Source organism: Megalops cyprinoides, chromosome 6 (assembly GCF_013368585.1).
Source record: "Megalops cyprinoides isolate fMegCyp1 chromosome 6, fMegCyp1.pri, whole genome shotgun sequence".
In the NCBI taxonomy this organism is placed as follows: domain Eukaryota; kingdom Metazoa; phylum Chordata; class Actinopteri; order Elopiformes; family Megalopidae; genus Megalops; species Megalops cyprinoides.
In genome coordinates this window covers 37,751,042-37,776,776 of record NC_050588.1, presented here as the reverse complement: position 1 = coordinate 37,776,776, position 25,735 = coordinate 37,751,042, and the positions used below count along the sequence as shown (strand labels likewise).

General features: G+C 48.1%; 1 protein-coding gene across 2 annotated transcripts; it reads right to left on the bottom strand.

Annotated features, from left to right (window-relative positions):
- Positions 1-1,426: 1,426 nt before the first annotated feature.
- On the bottom strand, positions 1,427-24,485 carry mtmr14 (myotubularin related protein 14). Of its 2 annotated transcripts, XM_036530483.1 has the most exons (19): positions 23,649-24,485; positions 22,958-23,106; positions 22,117-22,225; positions 20,968-21,043; positions 16,703-16,763; positions 16,291-16,413; positions 15,828-15,901; positions 15,396-15,466; positions 15,080-15,154; positions 14,699-14,765; positions 13,648-13,733; positions 12,964-13,040; positions 11,741-11,777; positions 11,315-11,385; positions 10,997-11,055; positions 9,225-9,360; positions 8,533-8,709; positions 5,214-5,372; positions 1,427-2,695 (listed from the first exon to the last, which is right to left on the bottom strand). In XM_036530483.1, exons 1-19 carry the CDS (start codon positions 23,781-23,783, stop codon positions 2,515-2,517), a joined length of 1,923 nt encoding a protein of 640 aa, XP_036386376.1. In that variant the 5' UTR covers positions 23,784-24,485; the 3' UTR covers positions 1,427-2,514. The 2 variants fall into 2 exon arrangements, with proteins under 2 accessions (XP_036386376.1, XP_036386377.1); XM_036530484.1 differs by lacking the exon at positions 5,214-5,372.
- Between the last annotated feature and the right edge of the window lie 1,250 nt (positions 24,486-25,735).

The window sequence follows — 25,735 nt, the reverse complement described above, 5'->3', positions numbered from 1 at the left end:
AAAGATAATCATAATAAAACACTCCATCTTAAAATGCCTTTCATAACCTCAGAAACTCAAAGAGCCTCTGCAGATTGCATTTCATTTTAAAATACACCTTTAAAATTTGATTTCAGCGGGGAAATACCATGCAAAACAATGCTAAAACAAGTGCTTTTGTCTCGCTCCTTACATAAAGGACCACTGAAAGATATCGGGCAGCTCCTCCGTTGTGAACAAAATAAAGTAGGTCAGTGGTGAGTTACTACAGTATTATTATTCAGACTAAAATAACCTGACGATGTGGGGGGAAAGTGAGCCAGGGCCCGAGTCTGGAGTTATTTCCTCCATTAAAATGATAACTACAGCCATGCAATCTAGAGCATTCCTCTCCCTCTTCCTGCTCCTCTAAACTGAGATCTATCCACACAGGAGAAAGGCAGAAAACTATCACTGGCTCCCGATTAAATGAGTCCGGACCGAATGAGACTTCACTACTGATAACTCAACGCCGGGCCGAATCCTAGACACTTTTCCTTTCGGCTTTCGGAGAGTGAGCCTCTCCCCCTGCGGGGGAAAGAGGCTGACAGTGACCGACCCTGTCTCTCGGTCGTCCTGACTGACATTTAGGTGACAGGTAAGTCTGGAGGCTGAGTGATCTCTCCACGCGGTATACCGAGGATGAACCGAGAGCCGGACGTCTAAAGTAATCAGTTTGTGAGATAGCCCGTGAGAGCAGTCTGTTCTTCCAGACATGTGCTTCTAAGACCTGGCTGTGGTGCCCCGCCTGTCCTTCCCCATCTCCAGCTCCCTCCATGGCTTCTTTGTGTACTTTTCCCACATAATGCAGTCGGAAAATATCGGATATGTACTGTACACAGTACACAGCATGAGTAAATACAGCCTTAATTGATTGAATAAATTTGATTGAAAAAACAAAAGATTATTACAGGCAGCAATCAATGTTGACAGTATCTGAAAGCTGATGAAAAAAAAAGCAATAAGTAGCCTGGTACTCACTTCTCAAATTAAAAAAAAAAAAAGTAAATCACAGATAATGCTTAAAGGAGTTGTATGATTTGTAATAAACGTGTAAAATTTCAAGCAAAAGAAAAAAAAACATAAAATACAGAAAACCAATGTACACAAGTATGTCAGGGAAGGGAACTCAGACCCAGAAATCTCTATATTACTATTTCTCCGAAAGAAAAAAAGGCACAAAAAAAAAAGGTGCAGAGGTACAGAGAAGCTTCCAGAACATCCGGCGCCTCCCAAAAACGTGACTTTTGCATCAGCAAACTCCACTCAGACGTTCCTCTCAACTGTTTAAGACGCTGAGGCATGGCAGACCGCCTGCAGCAGCCGGCATGTGGCAGCAGAGTCCTGAGTGCAGAGCGACTGGCTTCTACGTCTGAGTGCAAAGGAAACTATCGCCAAACAGCAAGGAGAGAAGTGGCACTGCGGCAGGAATCGGACTTCTTCAAATCACTGGCCAGTGCGGACACACAAAATAAGTTTCAACATGGCTGGCAGTGGCTGAAACTACGAATAACTACGACTCTAGGTGAGCAGGTGGCCTATACTCTGCCTGTATCACACTGTGCTACTGTCTATGTGCAAATGTGTAGGTAATCGCTGAGATTTGTTCAAAAAAAAAATTAGCAACTGACTGAACATAAAGTGGCTCAGAATGGACTTCTGCTTGCTACAGTGAGGAAGACCCTCCTTCAGGCTACGCGCTAAAGCGGATTACAAATGTGTAATGCAGTTTTCACACCTATCCGTGGCTACAGAGAAGATCAATGATTCAAATGCAGTATTTTTCTAAGCTTGGTTTGACTAGCAGCTTTATGGCACCAACCAAGGACAGATTCTGCGTGCTCTATAGAGGAAGCTCAGCACTTTGAATCTCAAAGTAATAATAATAATAATAAAAAACACATGTATTCCTTTGCTGATTCCTTTAGTTTCCTTTCGTATGCCATCTTGTATTTCGCTCTAACCGTTTCTTAACCCCAGACACGCACACACACATACATGCATACACGCACGCGCACACACACATAATGCCTAATGTTTGATTTTTGTTATAAACCGTGTTGGATTTTCTTAGGGGTTCATCAGTGAGATAAACCCTTCCCTTTTAGGCCGTTGATACTCTGACAGGCTCAGAGACCCCACGCCCCATCATTCAAACACATGCACGCATTTAAAAAAAATAGTGTGGAAAAGCGTAAATAAAAAAACCTGGGGACTACAGTCGTGTTTGGCATTCAAAAAAAAATAAAATAAAAACAAAACAAAAAAAAAAAACTGTAAAATGACAGGAAGCTTCAGCCCCTGGATGATTGGCACTTGTTGCAGAGTCTGTCTGCTGTGCGATTACAGTGCAGTTCCCATTCCAGACACTGCAGTCCTCACAGCATCCAGCAGGGGGCGATGCGGGGTCCGCGGTCAGGTTGGGGGGCAGACCAGGCACCGCCGACCGCTCGGGAGTCCCGGGATCGGAGACGTGGGGGGGGGGGCGGGGGGCCGTCAGACGATCGTGTTGGTGCCACGGAGACCCACGCCACGGGCGAACTGCTCCAGCAGGCCAGAGATGGCGCCAGAGGGGCTGGGGGCGGCCGACTTCAGCCCCACGGTGGAGCTGTAGGCGGCGAGGAAGACCTCCCGCACCGCCTCCAGCCGCGCCTGCCGCTCCGACGGGGCCGGGCACCTGGGCAGAGGGAAGGGAAGAGCTGTCACAGGTACAGCAAGGCGCACACCTACACCTTCCACTTTAACTACACCTGTTCAGAAGGTATTACACAGAGACCTAAATTCAGGTCCAACAGGAGACAGCTGACAGCTGTTGTAATCAACAGGCTGATTGACACTAACCATGTAAACTCTTGGGAGGATTCCACAGGATATTCTTGGTTGCTAACAGGTTACTGCCACCGGATTACTAGCAAAGCAGTGCACTGCTGAGGTGATTCAGGGATTTTAGCTTTCTTTGAGATTGTAGCCAGAAAGGGTTACAAGGCAGCTGCCAATCTTTCTGCGGGACTTCAAATGCTTCCAGTGTCTGTGAGGAGCTCCTTCAACCCGTCAGTACTGTACAGCTCAGCTAAATGAATGAGTCGTCCTATTCAGTCACTTAGGTAACCCCTCTGCACTAAAGCCTTGTGAAAACCCAGCAAGAGCCCCTTAAGGGCAGAGACCGCTGCCTCCATTTCACTTTTTCACAGATTAGCAAGCTTTTAAAAGCGACCGGTGCAACGCCTCTATCTGTATCAGGAAAATAAAGGCAGTAACTGAAAGCCAGGTGAGGGAAGCGGAGGTGCAGGCGGAGGCGGAGGGGCGGAGCGGGCGGGGAGGGGGGCTGTGAGAGGGAGATACTGAGCGCGCTCGGTGCACAGATTAATCCCGACTGCAGCTCCGCTCCCAGGGACGCAGCAGGGCAGGAGGTGGCAGCCGCTGATAAACCGCCTCTCCCGCTCTCTCTAAGCACCCCCCCCATTCCCTTTCTCTCTCTCTCTCCCCCCCCCCCCCCAACCCCTGCAAAACAGCCCAGCCTGGATGGGACTCGCAGGACCGCTGCACACAAGCCAGCGGGCGCGCTAAGTCGCACCTGAGGAAAGATCTCCTGGGAAATGGGAAAATAGGGAGACTTCAAACAGCAGCAAAGGCTGTCAGCTTCTCACCTGTCGGCCGATTACAGGCAGGAAGTGTCACGCACACACACCGAATACGCTGCCTTCTTCATGACAGATTACCCAGCCCTTTTAAATATGAGCCAAATGACAGAGAGAAAAGTACAGAAATGCAACCAATGCTTGAGCACATGAAACAAGTTTTGCGCAATTAGGAGGAGGAGGAAATTTCACATAAAGGTAGATCCCAACCCCAGTACCCACAGGCAGCGGTGTCAGGCTGCGGGGAATAACAGACGGGCGATATGTGTGTGCCCGCTCTCAGACAGACGGGCGATATCTGTGCGCCTGTCTGCGCCCACTCTCAGACGGACGGGCGATATCTGTGTGCCCGCTCTCAGACGGACGGGCGATATCTGTGTGCCCGCTCTCAGACGGACGGGCGATATCTGTGTGCCCGCTCTCAGACGGACGGGCGATATCTGTGGCACGGCGTTCCCTGGCGACGCTCGGTTTGGTGGCATGATGAAGCGTGAGCGGAAACCCCTCATTGCTGAGGAGGTCGTCGGAGGGGAGGCAGACAGAGCAGCTCGTTTCTCCGCTTTATTTGGCGGATCTCTGTAATCCCTCCGCCTCCCCGGGAGGAGACCGACTGACTCCGGCCTCTCTCACCCTGGCCCCACTGCCTGCCTAATTACTCCCAGAGCGAGCGCTCGAACGGCTGCCTCTCGGCCATTTAGCTGTGCTGTCACTGTGAGGGAGAGGGAGAGAAAAGGAACCAGCGTTCTGCCCGAATCCAAAGCACCGCCGAGCTCCTGTAGCCTACAGAAGCCTCCGCTTCTATAACACAGACCAGAGGCGAGAAGCACACCAAGGGTTTACATGAGGGGAGGTAAGGACAAATGGCGGATTCCTTAAAGAACAGCACCAACAATGGCTACTATGTAGTCTGAGCAATGGGGACACACCTATAAACTAACGCTCTATGCTTGCCGAAGTCACAGCCACACACCAGCGGCACAATAAATCCAGTCTCCACCAAGCTCTAGGAACAGGACATACCTCACCCTTCATACCGCTTCACAACAGCCTGCTTCACCACCCGTAGGCTACTACTTTCTCTGCACACCTCACTCAATGTGGAGTACCCATACCATTTACAGAGGTGATTTATAACTAAGCACAAGCGTGCACACGCACGCACGCACAGACACACAAACACACCCACACGTGGTCCCACACTCACACGTGCATACACACACGCGCACACAAACATATGCACACAAGTGCGCACACACACACACACACACACACACACGCATACAAGCACACAGACACGTGCACACACACACACACACACACAGACACGTGCACACACACACACAGACACGTGCACACACGAGCGCGCACACACACACGTGCACACACACACAGACACACACACACAGACATGTGCACACACGAGCGCACACACACACACACACACACACACACACACGCACACGCACGCACGCACGCGCGCACACACACAGACACTCCCTAGCGCTCCCGGCACACGGCCATGCTTGCGTCTCGGCCCTGCGCTCCGGCGGGACTCACATCCGGCCGCTGGGTCCCTCGTCCTGAAAGCTGAAGGGGAGGGGAGACTCGGCGGGGGGCGGGGCATGGTCATGGATGCTGCCGCAGCCAGACACGATCTGCCAGCTGCCGTACTCGGTGGACAGCGAGGAGCCGGAGCGGACGTACTCCCCCACCGATCTGCAGGGCGAGAGAGAGAGAGAGAGGGAGAGAGAGAGAGACGGCGGGGTCAGGGGAGGGACAGGGAGAGAGGGCAGGTCAGGGGGCGGAGTCGGGGGTGGGTGGGGTCAGGGCGGGGCAGACGTGGGCAGCAGGGCGGTGGCCTCTTCGGGGGAACTTTGCGGGCAGAAGCGGGTGACTCTACTGTGCTGCGATGAAAGGGAGCCAAAAGCCGAGACTGGCGGGGCTGTGTTCCTATCGCTGCAATCTAATTAATCCCCGCTCCAGAGATGAAAAGGAGCGGCCTGCATGAGGAGGGATGAAGAGACCCATTCCCCGAAGTGCTTCTGCCGATTCATATGTAAAAAGCCATTTTCCTGCTCTGTTTTTATCCATACGCTGGTCTAATTTCTCTTAATTGCAGAGGCCTACATTGTCGTGCCTTTTCATACCTATGCAGCTGCTCTGTCTTAGTTCCTCACGCATAGAAATTTTATTGAAAAAACAGAGGATGATACACAAATATTCCACTGCAGCCCAGTGAAGGACACTAATTTCATTAAGAGCACAATTACAGAGCAGATAAAGACTGACTGCTCAAACAGGCCCTGAAAGGGGCACCGCGCTCAAAATGACTTTATAAAGCCTCACAGGTGCAGTTCGTCCAGGGATAAACCCTCCAAAGAACGAGAGCAGCCGCAAGCATTTACTGATAATCAGAGACAGGTGGACTCTTCCAGCAAACAGGTCCCAGACCGTCACTACACCTGCGACTCCCTCCGGGTGGACTGTGCAGGGAGAAGATTTACTTTTCTGTAAAAGTCTTTCTTCTGAAACGCGCCTGATTTCGGCAGTGAGCTCCGGGCGACAGCTCAGAGCTGCCTTACCTCCAGTGACATCAGCAGCGTCTGGACGGGTTGCAGGTCTGGTCTTCCTGCACTTTGCCATGACTCACCGCAGAGATGGCTCATTCATACTGTATTACACATCAAACCTGACCACAGGGCCACTTTACTTATTAAATCCTGTACAAATTTATGGAATATTTTAAAGTGTAATTTTGCTTCATGCTAAAAGTAAGAATAAAATTCCAAGTAGGTTATGTTTCTGATTTAGGATGATATTGTTTATACATGCCAGCCCAAAGATCTCTCGAATTTCTTTCAAAAAAAAACATGCATGCACACGCACATACGCATGCGCACGCACTCACACACATATGCATGAACACACACACACACACACGTACACGCACATGCGCACATACACTCATGCACATCTGCATGCACACACACATACATACACACACACAAAGCAAAACGCATTCCTGGCAGTCAGGTCAACAAGCAGACAAACCGCACAATGTCAGACAGACTGCCTGTGATGGTGATCACTCAGGAGTGCTGCCCTCCTTCTCCTCACTGCGGGTCATGCACACGCTGCAGACGCAAGCCACCAGCCCCCAAGGCGAAACAGCAGACCCAGCGCTCAGCTTACAGTGTCCAGCCACCAGCAGCTGGCAGAGAGAGCCCAGTGCCCAGCGGCCTGCCCAGTGCCCAGCGGCCTGCCCAGTGCCCAGCGGCCTGCCCAGTGCCCAGCGGCCTGCCCAGTGTCCAGTGCCCAGCGGCCTGCCCAGTGCCCAGCGGCCTGCCCAGTGGCCAGTACCCAGCGGCCTGCCCAGCGTCCAGTACCCAGCGGCCTGCCCAGTGCCCAGTACCCAGCGGCCTGCCCAGTACCCAGCGGCCTGCCCAGTACCCAGCGGCCTGCCCAGTGTCCAGCGGCCTGCCCAGTGCCCAGCGGCCTGCCCAGTACCCAGCGGCCTGCCCAGTGTCCAGGAAGGAAAGCTGGGTGGTGTAAGCAGAAGCAGCAGCCTCTACGTCTGGCTGAAATTAACCCAAGTTCACACACGAGCAGAAGCACCCAACCGCCGCAGGCTTATGGCCTGAGACAATGAGCACCTTCTCAGCAGCGCTCCACCTCTGCTCATCCTCCAGGCTAAAGCAGGCCAAAGGCACAAGCTGCTCTGCAGCAAAGCTCTGGATCTGTCACTGAGGGACACGCACAACCCTGCCCAGTCTCCCTGCCTGACCTTTTCCTCATGTATCATCTCTTCTGCTACCGAGAGCCTCTTCCCCTGACACACAGAGACCCGCAGGGGGACGGTCTCTCCTCGACACACAGAGACCCGCAGGGGGACGGTCTCTCCCCGAAACACAGAGACCCACAGGAGACGGTCTCTCCCCCGACACACAGAGACCTGCAGGTGGACAGTCTCTCCCTGACACACAGAGCCCTGCAGGGGGACGGTCTCTCCCTGACACACAGAGACCTGCAAGGGGGACGGTCTCTCCCTGACACACAGAGACCCACAGGAGACGGTCTCTCCCCCGACACACAGAGACCTGCAGGGGGAGCGGTCTCTCCCCGACACACAGAGCCCTGCAGGGGGACAGTCTCTCCCTGACACACAGAGACCTGCAGGGGGAGCGGTCTCTCCCTGACACACAGAGCCCTGCAGGGGGACGGTCTCTCCCTGACACACAGAGACCTGCAAGGGGAGTGGTCTCTCCCCTGACACACAGAGACCTGCAAGGGGAGTGGTCTCTCCCCGACACACAGAGACCTGCAGGTGGACAGTCTCTCCCTGACACACAGAGCCCTGCAGGGGGACGGTCTCTCCCTGACACACAGAGCCCTGCAGGTGGACAGTCTCTCCCTGACACACAGAGCCCTGCAGGGGGACGGTCTCTCCCTGAGAGGCCTCTGTGGCAGAGGCCCTGAACTCCTGAAGCCAAACTGCCAACGGACCCCCATCTCAGCCCCGATCTCTTTCCCAGCACCCCCCCAACAATACTCCTGCCTGTACAGTGTGGCTTCCCCAGTGAGACACTTCATTCAGAGAGGCGCAAACACATGCGGTGCAGCTTTACATGAAGTCCATAAATATCTTCTGACAGAAACTGCAGTTAAATGCAGCGCCACAGACATCCGGAGGCTGACAGAGACACAGCTATACACAGCACCAAACAGAATCATCTGCGGACAGACAGACAGACACAGAAATACACACAGAGACATCCGGAGGCTGACCGGTGAAGCCCACGGACAGACACAGCTAAACGCTGAGTCACACACAAACACCAGCCTGTCCCGCCTCAGACCGGAGCGGCGGGAGGCTTACCCTCTGCCTGGCACGGCCAATGGGCTGCTACCGGTGCGGGTGAAGCCATGCTCTGATTGGTTGGAGGAGGAGGAGCTGGAGGACTTGGCGTCAGTGAGGGGGTGCAGCAGCCTGTCCTCCAGGGGGGTCGGCTTGTTCCACATCACCGTCTGGGGCGAGGACGTCCTCGTCTTCCGCCTGTGCCCGCACACGCACACGCACACATACACACGCACATACACACACACGCACACGCATGCAAAAACATAGACACACAGACGCACACATGCACAAACACATACAAGCACAAGTATGCGCGCACACACACACACACACACACACACACACACACACACACGCATGCAAAAACATAGACACACAGACGCACACATGCACAAACACACACACACACACACACACACAGACACAAATGGATGCGCATACACACACAGAGACACAGATACACACGGATGCACACATACACACACACAGAAACACATATACAAGCAAGCACACACACACACACACACACACACACACACACACACACACACACAGATTCAAACACGTTAGCAAGAGGCAACGAAACATCCATCATCCAGCATTTACTGTTTCTGGCACACATTTGTGCCGGCACTGCGTTGCCGAAACGCTGTCTGCTGACAGCAGCCCAGCTTCTCCGCTCGGCACTGGGCACGGCGAGGGGCTCTCACCAGGCGGCCTGGCCCTGCGGCGCTCCGGACAGCAGATCCGCCCCCTCCGCTGGCAGGCTGAACCCCGCCACCGCGTCCTCGGTGATCAGGGAGAAGTCGCTGCTCAGACTCGTCACGCTGCCGCGGTGGATGGGCTCTGAGGGTCACAGAAACACACAGCGGGTCACCACACCGGGAGCACCGGGACCGGGTCACTCACCGCGAGCGGGGGGGTCATGAGGCCAGAGATACAGAACCGCGAGAAGGGCCGCGATGACCACGCCCTAACGCATTCAGCCAAGCCGGAGTCAGAGCTCCGGGTATTGGCTCTTCTCTCATCTCAGCAGAAGTTCTTAACCAATAGCGTGGCATGCCGGAGAAACAAACCAAGACTAGACCTGGGCAACACACAAGCCTGGGTGTGTGACACAGCATTTTTGAGGGGGAGTGACTGATCTAGGATTTATAACATGAGCTCTAATCTGCTAATGATACGATGAGTGACGTGTGGAACATGCCCACACCCACACTCTCCCTACAGAGGAGAACAGACCAGCAGCACTGAGAGCGAGAGGCTGGGCAGGGCTCACCGGGCAGAAATGCAGTCAGGATCCCTTAGCCTTCACAGCCAGCAGAGACACCCGGCACACGCCCTCAGAGTCTGAGTGGGAAGCTGCCTCCAGCCTCCTCCCGCCACAGTGAGACCCCCTTTCATCACCCAGCAGACAGAAGGACCCTGAAATGCTGCCCTTCCACTGATTATTTTATACCTAGTTTCACCTGTTAGCCACTGAACAAATTCTGACCGGAGGGCAAGCTGAAAAGTTGGATTTTTGTGAGTTTCAAAACCAACAAGAAAAAAGTGAGAAGAGGAGTTGAATAATATACATTTTAGAGAATTACAATTTTACATTTAGTATCAGTCTTTGAAGGGCATGGAATTTCATTTTGTTCTGCACATGAGCTGCAACCTAATCACGCAGAGGACACAGAAGCAGATGGCAAATGGACGTATATTTCATGACCGACTCAGTCTGCAGTTACTAATCCTAGTCTACAGGGGGGAGTGGCCGTCCCAGGGGCTGTCCTTTTGTCACTGAGCTGAGCAGGGTTTGCGTCCGGGCTGGCTGCTGCGTTAGACCCATAATCCTCCAGCAGCTATGGGTCAGCCAAAGGTTTTCCCAACTCTGTGCTGTCCATATCACTGACTGCACAAACATGAAGCCTAGTGAATAACCGGGGTCTCTAATCACAGATGCTCAAATAGAAGAAGGAAATGATAATGACGGCAAATGTGGTGGTGGTGGTGATAAGGAAATATTAATTAATTAACACAGTACATTTCAAGGGCCTCAAAAAACTCTGGAAGCGACAACACCACACCAACCAAAAATGCACAGAATGCCTCTCGGCACAGTCTGCAACAGGACAGCCCTCACATACCGCACGTGAGCATTAAAACAGCAGTGGTAAAGATGTATACAGTTGATCTGAGAGAGGATGAGTAGTTGGCCATTTTTTAACTTGAGGAACCTGGCAGACTGTTTGAGAATCTGGCCAATTTACCCATGCTGCAGTGTAGATGTGGCCAAAATCACGGGTTCCAGGTTAATGCAGGTTTATTTGGACTGGTCACTAACAGAAATACCAACAATATCACACCGAAACCGTTGCACTCTGCATCGGAAATCTGAAGAACACAGAAGATGGAGCCAAGCCTAAGCACAACGGCCTTCCATGTCCTTTCGTGTAACAGCATTGCATTGTGGGAATGGAGGAGCAGATCAACTTACTCATTAGGCAGAGGTCCTCTACTGTGAACTCGGTGTCTCTGAACTGGGAGTTCTTCCTTCTGTGCGGAATGCATCGGTGAAGCAGAGGAAATATTACTCCACAAGATCAAAGAAGACAGAAAATAAGGTATGTGGACCATGTAAGAAAACATCAACCATGACACAACGTATTATTGCTTTGAATACAGACGTGTATAAGCCATTTTAACATTCAGGACATGCTGGAGGGCTGGCGGTGGATGTATAGCCTGGGTTTAACATGCGCATGTGAATTCTGAAACACTCTCACACTGCAGTGACACTCCCCTGTGTACTCACCTTTGCTTCCTCACAGATGAGAACTTCTCTGAGACAATATGCTTCAAAAAATTGAAGCAAAAAAAGAAAATCTGCAACACAGAAGGTCCACAGAGGAAGTGTCAATGGGAGAAAGGAAGAAATAAATTAGTGAATATCGCCCCCTAGTCTTTGAAAACAGAACAGCATCCACTTTGACATCCCAACTAGCAGCTGAAGGATGCAATGGAACGAGACTAACAGTACAGAGCCTGAGACGGAAACGGATAAATAAGTCTGTGCTGTTGTCTTGATTAACTGCTATTTATAGGCATTAGAACGAATAACAACAATCGGGATGACAATTCTACCCCTAAACAAGGTCAATGCTTGAGCGAAAGAGACAATCTGATTCAGTGTCCTTAAACACAAGCCGTTACCGTGATATTAATCAGTTTTCCCACTTACCTCCTCTCCTTTGCTCAGTCGGTCGGGCAGCATGTGTCTGTAATGCAAGAAATTAATAATGTAACTGAACAGGCCATTTCATCTTTCTCTCATCTGCAAACCAATCAATAATTCATTAAATGAGCATTCTGAATTCACAGAAAAATTCCGGAATTACCAAACCTACTAATCTGGATTAAATTAAAAGTTAATAGTTGTCTATATACACACATATGCATAATCTGTTTTTATTAAATAACGACGGAAAAAACACCAGAGCTGTTTTTTACCCCACTTGCTGCTACAGGGATCATGCTATCAGCCTGATTTAAAGTGCAGTCAGTGATGAACCAAAGGGGCCAACTGAAGATGCTATATTACACAAGCCTATATTACAAGAGACTCCTCTGGAAGAATTTAATACATTACCTGTCTGAATGTAATACTGTACACTCAACTAACACTTGAATGAAAACAGCAAAAAACTGCAGTGGTTAATGAAGCGAGTTACTGTGTAGTAGTATGAAGAATGAGGTGTGTCCGGTTCATTAAGCACATCTGACTACACGCACTTCCAGACAGACATTTAATTCAAATGCACCAATGAGCAGGATGTTGTGTATGTACACTGTGGAGAAAAAGGATGAGCGAGGCTAGCCCATTCATCATTTGACTGAAAAGTGAGGGACAGTGTTCAGCTCTGTAACTTCGACTGTGGTGAACGGGAAACTGTCCTGTGACCCCTCAGTTCAGACTGTACAAATTAGCCTTCAACAAGAGCACAATTGGATGCCAGTGATGAAGGGGCGGGTTGCATAACACGATCAATACGCACAAAAATATATATGTCCTGACCACCGTTTAAAGTTCATTTATTGATTTTGTGCAGGGACAGAGGCCTGGGCCATGAGAAAATGATTCAGGCAGAATCCCTCTCTCCCTGGCTGAGGTCCCAGGAGCGAGAGGAGAACTGTGAGAAATAATTACCACAGCTATCTGCTGTGGCACGTTTCTGTTTGAGGAGTTAAATTTAGAAAGAAGTGAAGCAGTAATTATAAGAGAAACCTCCAGAGAGCTATACCACCATACCATTCAGCCCTTTCTCTGCCGGAACGTTTTAATGTTATGTTGCTTTTTCAATTATTCATATGTAGAACACAGTCTCTAGGCAACCCTAACTGTAATGTGTTTAGTGGCCAAATATTCAATTAATCTTTAATTATAAAAATGATCTGAACTCCTACCCGAAGAGGAACCAATCATACGCGATGGTCAGATAGAGAATTTCAGCTGGCTCCAGGCTGGCATGGACAGCACCATCCTATAAAACAATCACAGTGACAAGTAAACACTAAAGTGATGGAATTCCATCATTTTCTCACAAGTAAGCGCAGGCAGAACGTGGTCTACGTATCCGTAAACCATGAATTTGAAATGCGTGAAAGCCACGCTTCTACATTACCCTCCTTGCATGTGACTGAAAATGGAATTCCGTAATTTTGAGAAAATCATTCCACAAAAATACACTATGCAAATATATATACACAAACAGATATATGCATAGACATATGAAATACATACGCGCGCACACATACATATATGTATGTATATACATACATATATCTATACACAAATGTGTGTGGGTATGTAACTACACACCAGATTTTAAGACAGTATGATTAGTGTGCTTTGGAGAGCGGCCAGCAGCTGGGCTCACAGGGATCTGGGAGAAACGGAGGGAACAGGTGTGTATGGATCACTGCCCTGGAAAACTAACTCAAATTGCCTGAGGTGTCTGAGGTAAGATTTGAGTCTGGAAGACGTTGTGCCCCCGAGGCACAGAGGGGTTGCAGAAGGGAGAGGGAAAGACCAGAGTCAGTGAAAAAGAAAAGATGGAGAGAGAGAAAAGAGGAGGGAAAGACACTCACCGCCCACAGAGAGAGCCTCAGGAGGGAGACGAAGAGGGGGGTCCTGTCCCAGCCAGATATGCAGTGCACCAGCAACCCGCTCTCATCTCCGGAGGGACCGCCAACCGCACAGCACAGACACACAGGGCAGAACCATCACACTCAGCACTCCGCAGACAAAACCCAACACAATCCAACCCAGCGACTGTCCAGGCTAACTGCTCGAGAACTGCACTGTATCTGTGATGTTTTATTCAGCTTTGGGTACACTGCAGCACGCTTTTTTAAATCTGTCCGTATGTCCACTTCCACACCCATGTCATTTCGGGCTGCTCTTCCGCAGAGGGAACACGTATCACGGCTGTGCTGGGACTCTGACAGAACTGCAAGGCTCATTTATATTTCTCATTCATTTCAGTGTGTTTTTCCAAGAGATTTAAAGGAATTTCCGAGGCTGATCACAAATTAGCGGTAATCAGCCCTGCTGGGCTGTCCATGAGATTTCACTCCAATTACGGCGGTCTCTCGGAGAGGTAGAACAAGATTTCAGCATAAATTAACCAAGAGCTTCAGCACCAGCAGGGGCCAGTGGGATAGCCACCCAACGCACTCGCATGCACAGATACATGGACTGAAAGAACATTTAGTATTTTACTGAACAACTGCATAAGAATCATGCAATCACACTAATTAACACATCTTTATACACTGCCTATTACTATCGTCATTTTAGTCCATGCTCTTATCCAGAGCGACTTACATGGGTTACAAGTTTTACATGTTATCCATTTGTACAGCTGGATTGAGAACTGAGACCCAGAACTGAGACAACTATGGGTGAGTACCTTGCCCCTAGTGTGCAGCAGCAGGGAATTGAACCAGCAACCTCTCGGTAACGAGCTCTGCTCCTTACCACTATGCTACACTGCCGCCCGGTCTACAATTACATGAGTTTGAGTGAAGTGTGACATGTCCATAAACTGATGTGGATGAAGATATTTGTTGAAGGACAGAACGCTGTACTGGTAAAAACTGAAATCAGAGGCAGTGTAGCGTTAGGGAGGCCACTCACCGTCACTGTTGATGATATGAATAAGCAGTTTCAGATAATTCTGCGTCTGCTGGACCAGGTCCCAAGACTGACGGGAGAGGAAGCGATGGAGAGCGCATGAAATTTTACCTCAGTGTCGTCTCAGCAACCTCAGCCCAGTTAATTTTATAACAAAACAAACAAAGACAAGCGCTGCATTTGAATAATTTACACTGGTTGCAATGTTCCACGTATGTAAGTCAAAAAGTCCACCAAGGCCAAATATGTGCACCAGTTGTGTGCAGTTCTGCTCCTTGCCAGCAGGTGTCACTAGAGGACAGTGGTCATCAAATGCAAAGCTCTTGTATTCTGAAACTGCAGTATGGGACTACAAATGAATAAAAGGGTATATGAATGACGTACCTGATATTCACTCCAGTCTATGTTCAAGTTCTTGGTGAAGGAAGCAGGAATTGTCAAGGGAGCATCCACAAAGTCCTACAGATCAAAACCATTAAGCATCCAATTAATTACAGGAACTCATCTCCAACAGAGCCAACATGCACCAACCCACTGATGAGCATGTATGACATGACATAGTATATGACCAACACTACATTTGTGAAGTAAGAGTTCCCAATTATTAATCTCTTCATCACATTCACAGGTTTTCTGCTTGCTAATTTCATCATTTCGCTCTTGATTTCAATGAAGACAACCGTTGTATTTATCGCAATACCTGGTTCCAGTTGAAGACGAGCCCTTCAGCGGTGTAGTCTCTGTCTTTGTAATCCTTAAAAAATTCACAGCCTGAAAACAGGACACAGAGCTCAGGAAAGAAACTTTATCCAAACTATCGCTCTGACACATGCACATGTGTAACACACTTCCCAAAACTGCACTTTCGGTTCCCTTTACCAGCCCCCCCCCCCAGACTGTTTCTTTGTGGCCATGTGAAACCACCACACAAGTGAACACATCATGTTGTCCTGCTCTGCTGCCCAGGTGGGAGGGGCATCCTCAGCCCATCTCACTGAGCCACACCCACTTCAGAGTATGACATCACAATGAAACAGGAAACAGGAGAGGTCTAAGGGGGAGTCTAAACGTCCAAAGAATGACATCACAATGGGACATGAAAGAGGAGGGAGCCGAGGCAGCGTGCACTCACCTGGGTAAGGCACAGAGATCAGGGTGAAGTCCGCATAGCGCTGAGCCTTGTCCACCTTCTCAGAGGAAGTGACACTGAGACAAAAGGAAACGGAACAGAGACACAGGATATGTGGGTGCTGGGGTGGTACATTATTTCATCCCACACACATACACGCACACGCACGCGCACGCACGCACACACGCGCGCACACACGCACACACACACGCACACACACACGCACACACACACGCACACACGCGCGCACACGCACACACGCACGCGCACACACGCGCGCACACGCACACACGCACGCGCACACACGCGCACACACAAACATCAGCTGTGGAAGTCAAGCTCACTTCATTCAATCACTCTCTGTCTCCAATTCTGCTCTCTGTGTAAAGATACAGGCTCGTCCGCAGGATCCGCAAGAAACTAGCGCGGTTAGCGGCGGGTAAACTTGGGTAAATGTGCTGCTCACTTCAGGCCAAACTTGACCTTCTTGTTCTCCACCATGAGGTCGCAGATGTAGCGCACTGAGAGGTAGCGTAGCAGCTTAATGTCAAGGCCTCGCACCTTGTCGAACAGCTGGGAGTCCCCGTTTCTGCACAAGAGCACATGGGTCCGCCCATTACAAATACGAGCAAAGCACCAGTGCCTAAAATATGCATATGAGGCCAAATCAAAAAATATTACTAAATATTAACATAAGCAACTTCTACAGCACAGTGAAAATCTGTGACAGGGTTTATGCAAGGAAAAGATTCGCACTGGGGTTCAGGGAAGAGAGGTTAGGGTTAACATAAGTAATCTGTAAAGCACAGTGAAGCTCTCCAACAGGGCTTGTGTGAGGGAAAGACCCGCACTGCAGTGCAGGGAAGTGACGGTCTCACCGTACTGCACTGTCATCCTCCAGCACCTCCTCCGATTCTGCCAAAGGGTCGTCAGAACCCCCTGAGGAGAGAGAGAGAGAGAGAGAGAGAGAGAGAGAGAGAGAGAGAGAGAGAGAGAGAGAGAAACATCAGGACTCAGAGCAGAACTGCACCTGCTCACCTCTCTGCCTGTGTAACCACAAAACAGGTCCTGAACCCAACACTGCAACAGCACCAACACCTACTCTTTAGTATTCTCATTCATTCTGGCAACACAACAGGAAGGGGAGGACACCTCAATCATATGGAAATAATTAGCCCCAATAAAATTCCTACATATAGTGCCCTCCGTATTTATTCAGAATCTGTATCAGAAGGCCAAGCATGCTTCTACACATACAAGGAATTTTGAGTCCAGTTCCAGGGTCTCTCGTAGTGTTGGCATACAGCGTCAAAAGTGACAACAGTTACCAAACAGCAGCAGCGTTACAACAAACATACTCATAACCTTGATTTAACAGGAATCAGGATGACACAAAATATGCATTTTTTTTATGTATACATAAAATGACCTGGCTCATGGCTCCATCTATTTTAACAAGGGCTCCTAGACCCACATATGCAAAACAGAAGCAAAACCGTCGGCATGTTTCACAGCAGGCTGGAGTGTCCTTCCAGCACCAGCTTCACTCCGTTTCCTCATAGTACTGGTGAGCAATGGCCGCCATGGCACGGTAGCTAGCTGGGAAGCTATAATTACAGCAAGCTACTATAACAGTCAGCTATTACAGCTTTAACGCTAGCTCTGCCAGCTGCCGCCATGTCTGCTCTGCTTTGGTAACGCGAGTAGGCTTCCGCACCACAGCCACGCCCCAAGAAAACACAAAACACTGGACCAAGGTCAATGGGTTGTTTGCTACATTCACAAACAAGGAGTACCGGAAGCTAACTTTCAGGGACCTCTGTAAACTGCGAAAAAAAAAGCAGTAAAAGACACTAAAGACGGTTTTAACATAACCCACAAACACCAGAACTCTCCAAACGCGAAAATAATTTGATTGAGGCAAAGAAACGGTGTGATCAGCTGATAATTGTAATAACACAGGGACAGTTAACGTTCGCCCAAGAGCCGGCACTGCCAGCAATTTAAGAGTGATGCGAGCAGGAACCACACATTCAATCTGTTAAACTGATCTCTTTTCATTTTTTTCATATTAAAAGCAAACAAAACACCAGCAAGCCTACATCAACACACTAGCTGTGCTTGAAATTAAATGGTATCATATCTGTGGAAATCCTTGCAAACCATATATATCAAATTAAATTAAAATTTCGCTAGCTGATTAAGCTTGCACTACAAACTGTAGGTATACAAGAAATTAAAAACAAACATTCCAACCTGACAACAGCAATGCTTTTTAACTCTATTTTGCATTATTGTTGCATCTTTGTAAGCAAAGGGTCTAATTTATGAAACTATCAAAAAGAAAGGATCAAAAGTAATTTACAAAAGATATGTTCTTATATTTTGTTCTTCAGAGGGATCTCTATGTGTAACTCCAGTCGCATTCATCAACGATATTTGAACCACAGATCATACAATATTTCTTTTTGCATTTTGACAAATCTCAATTGTTCTTAAATGTGTCCCGATCATTATATTTGGCATGCCTGCCCCTATTTAAAAAAAAATCACAGACCAACTGCCCAAAAGGAACAGATAAAAAATACAAAAAGGTAAAAACTCATTACAACAAACTATACGGAGCTGAGATGCCGGAGAGGAGGCATGTTTATGATATCTGGTCGCTGGCAGAAGGCAGTGGGGTCTCAGGTGCTGCCAAAACTGTGCCTTGGTAACAAATCACTTCTGTCGTCCGCAGCGCTTCCTCAGACAGCCTGACACCGTGCACGGCACGGGTTCACTCAATTACTCAATCACAATTTAATTACACCTAAAACGGCTGCACTGTGGCCTCAACTGTGCTGCACACTGCCCACATTCCAGACCTTTACCACCGACCAATCAGAAGGGGACTGCGGTAACCAAGGGACACCGCATTAACTGTCACTTACAGATATTTTGTGTGTTTATATGCAGGATGAAAGCAAAGTCAAAGTTCGGACGTGTGTATGTTCTGTGGTGCTGCTATTAATATGCACATCAAACATGCCACAAGGGTTCCAGAAGTTCTAGAATTCCTTCAGCCAACCGCAGCAGATCTGCAGCTATAAAAAGCACTGTTTTCATCACTCCCAGTCTTTCTGAGACTGAAGCTGCAGGCCGCAAGTTTAATAACATATAAATTAAATCACATATTTTGTAATTCGGATCTAAAAACACAGTCAGAGTTGGCGAAAACCTTGAGGGCTTTACAATTCACACTGTGAAAAGACAACTCTACTTCAGTAATCTGATGTGCGTTGACAATGTAAGTAACCACAACCCTCACGTTCCCCGAAAAGGTTACTACATCCTCATGCATTTCCGCAAGAATTCCCTGAAAAGACTGAAGGAATGTTATTGACGGTTAATGGTGCGTCTGTTTAGCGAAACTCCTGTGGGTGACACAGAGTGCAGGGGCAGGCTGTGGAACTCATGGCATTGTGTGTGTGTGTATGTGTGTGTTCAGAGGCTGTGGGAGTCGTGGCGCAGGGTCAGTGTGTGTGTGTGCGTGTGTGCGCGCGTGTGTGTGTGTGTGTGTGTGTGTGTGCGTGTTCAGAGGCTGTGGGAGTCTTGGCGCAGGGTCAGTGTGTGTGTGTGTGTGTGTGTGTGTGTGTGTGTTCAGAGGCTGTGGGAGTCGTGGTGCAGGGTCAGTGTGTGTGTGTGTGTGTGTGTGTGTGTGTGTGTGTGTGTGTGTGTGTGTGTGTGTGTGTGTGTGTGTGTGTGCGCATGCAGGGTCAGTGAGGTACACAGATGGAGGCAGCATTGGGTCAGTTGCCTCCAGTAAGTTAAACCGCGTGGATCTAATGCAGCCCTTAATGAACAGGAAGAAAACACAGCCGACTCAACGACATAACTTCAGCCTTACAACTTCTGAACACAAACAATCACTATACCTGGCCCCACTGAAGCAGAAAAATACAGTAATGTTTTCTAACCATACAAAAAATGTAATCAGGCAGAGATTAGGTAACTCAAAACAAACTGTGGGCGGTTAGCGGGATGCCACCTTAAAAAGAGAAGTGAAACAAACTGGCAGGCAGGTATGAAGGTATGCTGCTTAACAGGATTGGAAGTATGTCCTACTTGTCAGTACTACCCTACAACAAAGAGGACACAGCTTCAGCTGTAGTTTTAAACATGTAGTAGAACTGTTGATTGAGCTGAATGACAGACCAGCACAATGAATGTCCATGACCAGCACAGAGACCAAACCTTTTAGGGCTCAGTCACTTGCCTTGAAACTAATGAACTTATGAATGAAATGAATCCATGCAGAAATTAATCCAGAACTTACAGTCCTTGTAGTATACGAGTTGGTCATTTTCAGTTTGTAGTGTGCAGTGTGTCTTTAATGACCTATCACCCAAGAAAATATAATCTGGCAAAAAACCTAAATAAACAGATAAAGATGCACATCCACCTGTGTGTCCAGCTGTTATTCCACTCGAATGAGACCCACTATTCCCACCGCTACCAATATACACTACACTACAAAGTCCTCTTATTTCCTCTTATATTCCAGTCAGAGCTGGCACTTTGGAGACAGTGTGAATATGACAGGGTGGAGGAGGAGGGAGAAGCGAACACCAAAGGGTGAGGAGAAAGTAGGTTTAACATTCATCTGTGTGGTGCAGCTGGATGTAATTAAGTCATGCTGAACCACAGTGACAGAAATAAAATTAAGGTATATATATATATAAAAAAGTGATTCTGGTCAACATAAAAACAGCATAATGACAGCATGTCGAGCAAAACCTTCACCTTCACCTTGTGGGTTTTCTTTCCCAAAGTGTCACTGTGGTGAGGGACAGTTTGACCCGAGAGGACCTGTCCACTCCTACTCTGTTACACTACATTACAGTTTCTTAGTAGACAGTCTTATCCAGAGTGACTCGCATAGTTTACAATTTTCACACGTTTACATTTACACAGTTGGATATTTACTGACGCAATACAGGCTACACACCCTGCCCAAGAGTACAACAGCGGCGGCCCAGCAGGGAAACAAACGACCGATGTTTGGGTTATGAGCCCTGTTCCTTACGAGCTGCCAGGCTCACCTGAGAGCTTCCTGCTGCAGCCAGACTGAACCTGGGCGTCTCAGATCTGCTGAACTCACCTGAGAAGATGTAGTTGTAGCCGGTGCGGCCGTACAGCTCTCCCCAGCCAGCCAGAGTGGAAGACCGGCATATGTGCTGTGAAGCAGGGAAACGGTTCCAGTTTAATGGAGGTTTGCTCACCTATACTAACCTTGACTCCCACTGCAAACGCTGCATGGGCATAGCTTTGCCACACTTATTTATTAACTCTTATTCGGAAAGGTAAAACCATCACAACTGACCTCGCATCACAATGGTACAGCTATAAATAATCGAACAAATATTCCCCACACTAACATGGAAGTCATGGAAGTCATGCACACATACAGTTTATAAGAATCGAAACCACACAAGATCGAGATAAACCTCTTACCGGAAACAGCGGACTCTGTATTGTTGGTATACACACACTAAAACAACATTTTATCTGCACAGCAAGGTTAATCCTGAGAGCACACAGAGCTCATCTTACTGTGCTGCAAAGTAAGTCACATGTTTTTTCAAGCACATGAATTCAGCTGTTTCACATTCTTACATGGTGTATGGGTGTCAAAAGGACTGAGGAAAGTTAAACAATCTGCTCTGTTTTTACACATCAGTATTACATGACCTATGTTATTTTGGTAATATTCCAGTCAAAATTACACCTGTTTCAAGAAATGTGCCATTTCCAACCACTGGGTGTCATCTTTATCTCCAAATCCAACAAATTCATTCTATATTCAACTATTTATCCAAATATTATATACTTCAAATATATTTGCTAACTACACCATTGTTCAGATGTAAAACTGTTTTTTTGTAATAAAAAAGGTTTTACATATTTATACTTTTCCATGTTTACAAAAAAGTGCTCACAAGATTAATATTATACTGTTTCTTATTATACGTTATATTTTTATGCGTAAATCTATATATCTACATTCACTGGACAGAGACAGTGAGAGCACCATGAAATTCAGTTTGCAGAACCAGCAGTTCAAAAAGAGTAACATACAATACAGTCTGTTCATAGTAACCGGCAGCGCGGTCAGAGCAACCGGCAGCGCGGTCAGAGCAACCGGCAGCGCGGTCAGGGCAACCGGCAGCGCGGTCAGGGCAACCGGCAGCGCGGTCAGAGCAACCGGCAGCGCGGTCAGAGCAACCGGCAGCGCGGTCAGAACACTCACTTTGCCGTTGTAGAGGATGACGGGACAGACAAACCTCCCCCGACAGCGGGCCATCTTACTGCGGTTCACCAGGTCCTGCAGCTTACTGATCTGCACCGTGCTCTCATACCTGGCGGGGGAGGAGGGGGGGCGATAGGGGAGATGGGAGAGGTGAGAGGGAGGAAGGGAGAGGGGTGAGAGGTGATAGAGCTTGTCAAGGATTTGAAATGATATGAGCAATGCTAAAGTGTGACAATGCATACATTTCACAGTTCATGACAGTGGTACTCAGGAATAACGGAAACAATATCTTCAAGCTTTGGAAGCTGCTTTGAGGCCAAAGGGAACAAGCTACACTGGTAGAGAACAACCTGACACGCTGTGCAGATAACCTTTCTCTAAAGAGAAAAATTTCTTATGACATTGTACACTTCGGTTAGGTGTAATTTGCCCGTCACACCACTGCATTGAAAACAAAACCATCACTGTGAGAGAATGACCTCACACATACTGTGTGCATAACCTGTCTTTAAAGAGAGAGGTTTCATATGACACTGTACACTTATGTCTGATTTGCTCATTGTAATGTTGTAAAACCGTTCTAAAGCAGCATTAAGCACATTATCTCATGAACGTGATTTGTGAAAACGTTACCGTCAGTGGCAGAAAGGGGAAGAGAGAAGAGGAGGGAAGTGAGAACAGAAGAAAAAAAAGATTGTGTGTAAACATATAAAGCTGAGCAAAGGAAACAGAATACAGCTAAGAGAGAAGCAGACACATTAGGGATACATCAGTACAGTAGAGTGACAGCGTTTACAGGGGAGAGGACAGGTCGGTGGCCGGACACGGCAGCGCAGGGTACCTGTCTTTATTCGGTTCCGTGCTCTCGTACTCCAGGAAGACGATCTGCCTGGGATAGTGTCCGCACACCTCCCCGTTGACATTCTGGATAACACTGTACTTATAGTCTCTGCCGAACAGCTCTAAACAACGCTTTTCTATCCGTTCCACCTAAAAGCACAGACACGAAAAGGCGATCAGTGAAATGAATACAAGTTTCTTCTGCCAAGAATAATACATTAATGGGACGAAGATCAGAAAACTTGAGATGTAGAGGAGGAAGGTGGTCTACAAATTTCCAGCAGCGATTTCTTGCTGGATTCCTACAGTACCGGAGAGCGTGCTCGGGTTTCCAGCAGCTTTTTGACTAGTATATCATGCAACAGCCATGCAAGTCATGCAACAGCACACACACACACACACTTCCTTCTGCAAGACTGTTTTTATCATCCCGCGATCTGGCTGTGTAGCAATCCTGCGGCTGGTCTCACTAGCTAACTAATCATAAATCAAGCGCTGTGAGACGTACTGATTTGGCAGTTCGCGTTAACATTTAGCTACCGTCAGCACACTATTTCAATTTAGCCAGTTTACTAGCTAGCAAATTGAGAACAACCTCCAGATATTAACAACGTATATCAACAATGACAGTAAAGCAATCAACAGGTTCATGCCAGCGAACCTTAAGTGGCAACACTACACTCTGGTCTTACCCTGGGAGTGACTTCCTTCGCTCTGTACTGAGTCTTGGAAAACAAATCTATCAGATCCGCGATCTCCTCGCTCCTTCTGCCCGAGATCCCGGAGGCGCTCAGGCCGTCGGACGCGTAGGGCGATGAGGCCATCATCGTCCGGGCAGCGGTGGGCTCTATCCGCACTCGTCCTCCCTCAAACACCGCAGCACCCTGAGGCCGGGAAGACCCGCCAGGCCATCCCTTCCCGGCCAGTTTCTTCCTGACCGCCCGCTTGAAGGGGCCGGGTTTCCGTCCCGAATTCAGGGCAACGGAGAAGTTAGCTAACTGATCACTTAAAAGTCCGGGGCTGAACTAGCCAGCTAACTAGCCGGCTAGCCTGCTAGCTGCAAGGTGTCCCCGAAAATGGCTGGCTAGCTAAATATAGTTAGCTAGCTAATTAGCTAGCCAGCAAGCTGAAATAAACCACTACTTTAACTTACGGAGTGTAGCCAACCACACAACTCTAAAACACGATTCCCAGTCCATACTCCTAGTTCAGCGCTTTCAGCCTTCTACTGCTGATGATACAATCCAACCTCCAAGGTCAGCACAGATAGGAAGCCGAAGCTGCTAGCATGCCAGGCGGGGAAGTGAGTCAGGAAATCCCGAGGACCGCTGGCCTCGTCACGTTTTTCAATGTCATGCCTTCATGTTATTTCAGCTTTCGCTCTAAATAACAGTAAGACGAGGCTTTGTAGCCTAAAAACACAATTCTCTTGCAGGAGCGGATGAAAAATAAGCTTGTAATCTGTCAAATGCACGGCGCTGGTTGTAAAGTGTAGCTAGGCTAACCGCAGACTCGACATGGAGCGACTGGTAAACAGGAAACTCATATCGACACGTGACAAACACCGCCTCTCCGTCCGTATGACGTCATCCGAACAGCTTCCTGAAGTGACGTCATGGTGCCGAACACGGTTTAGCTTTGCTACAGCTGACGGTATTGCAACATCATTTTGATAAAGGTACTTTTGCCTCACAAAACCTAACGTGTGGCACAGTGGTATGGGACAGGGCTTGTAACCAAAAGGTTGCTGGTTTGATTTCCTGCTGGGTCACTGCTGTTGCTGTACTCTTGGGCAAGATACTTAACCCAACGTAGATTCCCAGTTGCATAAATGGATAACGTGAAAATTGTAACCATTGTAAGACACTCTGGATGAGAGCGACTGTTAAATGGTAATAGTGTAAATGTAATGTAACAACTATTTGTTTCCTTGATATTGGGATGAACAAGAACATTGCCTGCTTCCCACTTTCTTATTTCAGTTTCACTTGTTATAAAGTAAGCCTAATGTCGATGCTTCTGGGAACAAAGTGGGTGTGTTCACCCCACACCTTCCCAGCATGTACAGATACACACTTGCATGTTATTAAATAAGAAAAAATATTGGTGGGGGAAAAAAAAAATCATGTTAAAGCACAGAAGACACCAGAGGGTATGCTTTATGCTCTGGTCACTTTCCTGTATGACCAATGTAGCATCATAGGACACAGATAAAGCATCATAATGCCATAAAAATCAGTGGGAGTCAGCCTGTGGTGAAATCCCAGCGATGTGAGTTACCTGTAGTGTAAGAGGAATCTGATGGAATCTAGCATATAGAATGAAGAGTCATAAAGAGACTAAAGACTCGCATGCTTGTCTTTTGCCAAATTTCATGTTTTTGTTTTTGTTTTTTTTTTTTGTTTTTTCATTTAGAGGAAGAACCCACTGTTTGTGTTAGCCAAGTGATATTCAGAGTGCAACTCTTTCACACGCTTTTTAGATCTGTTAGTGATACCATCAGTGAGATGAACAGATTATTTCGGGAGTGTGTGTGTGTGTGTGGGGGGGGGGGGGGGGGGGGGGTGCCTGTGTGTTAATGTATGTATATATACTTTGTATGTATTAATACAAAGTATGTACTTTAAGTTCACTTAAAGTAAGAGTGAAGGTCCTCTTTCTTTGGATGTGTAAAGAGCAATCAGCTTTCTGAGCATTAAGTCTGTGCATTCCCGAAGAGTGTACTGAAAGTCATTGTGGATAGTCAAGTTTGTTTTTATTTCCATAGCACTTTATTTTT

What these genes read in the sequence shown, in the direction of transcription:
- mtmr14 (XM_036530483.1), bottom strand. Translation starts at nt 23,783, where the DNA reads ATGATGGCCTCATCGCCCTACGCGTCCGACGGCCTGAGCGCCTCCGGG. An exon ending in TCATCCTCTACAACGGCAAA is followed by an intron (nt 21,044 to 22,116) that starts GTGAGTGTTCTG and finishes CCTGCTTCACAG; the next exon opens with CACATATGCCGGTCTTCCAC. An exon ending in AAGGTCAAGTTTGGCCTGAA is followed by an intron (nt 15,902 to 16,290) that starts GTGAGCAGCACA and finishes CTTTTGTCTCAG; the next exon opens with TGTCACTTCCTCTGAGAAGG.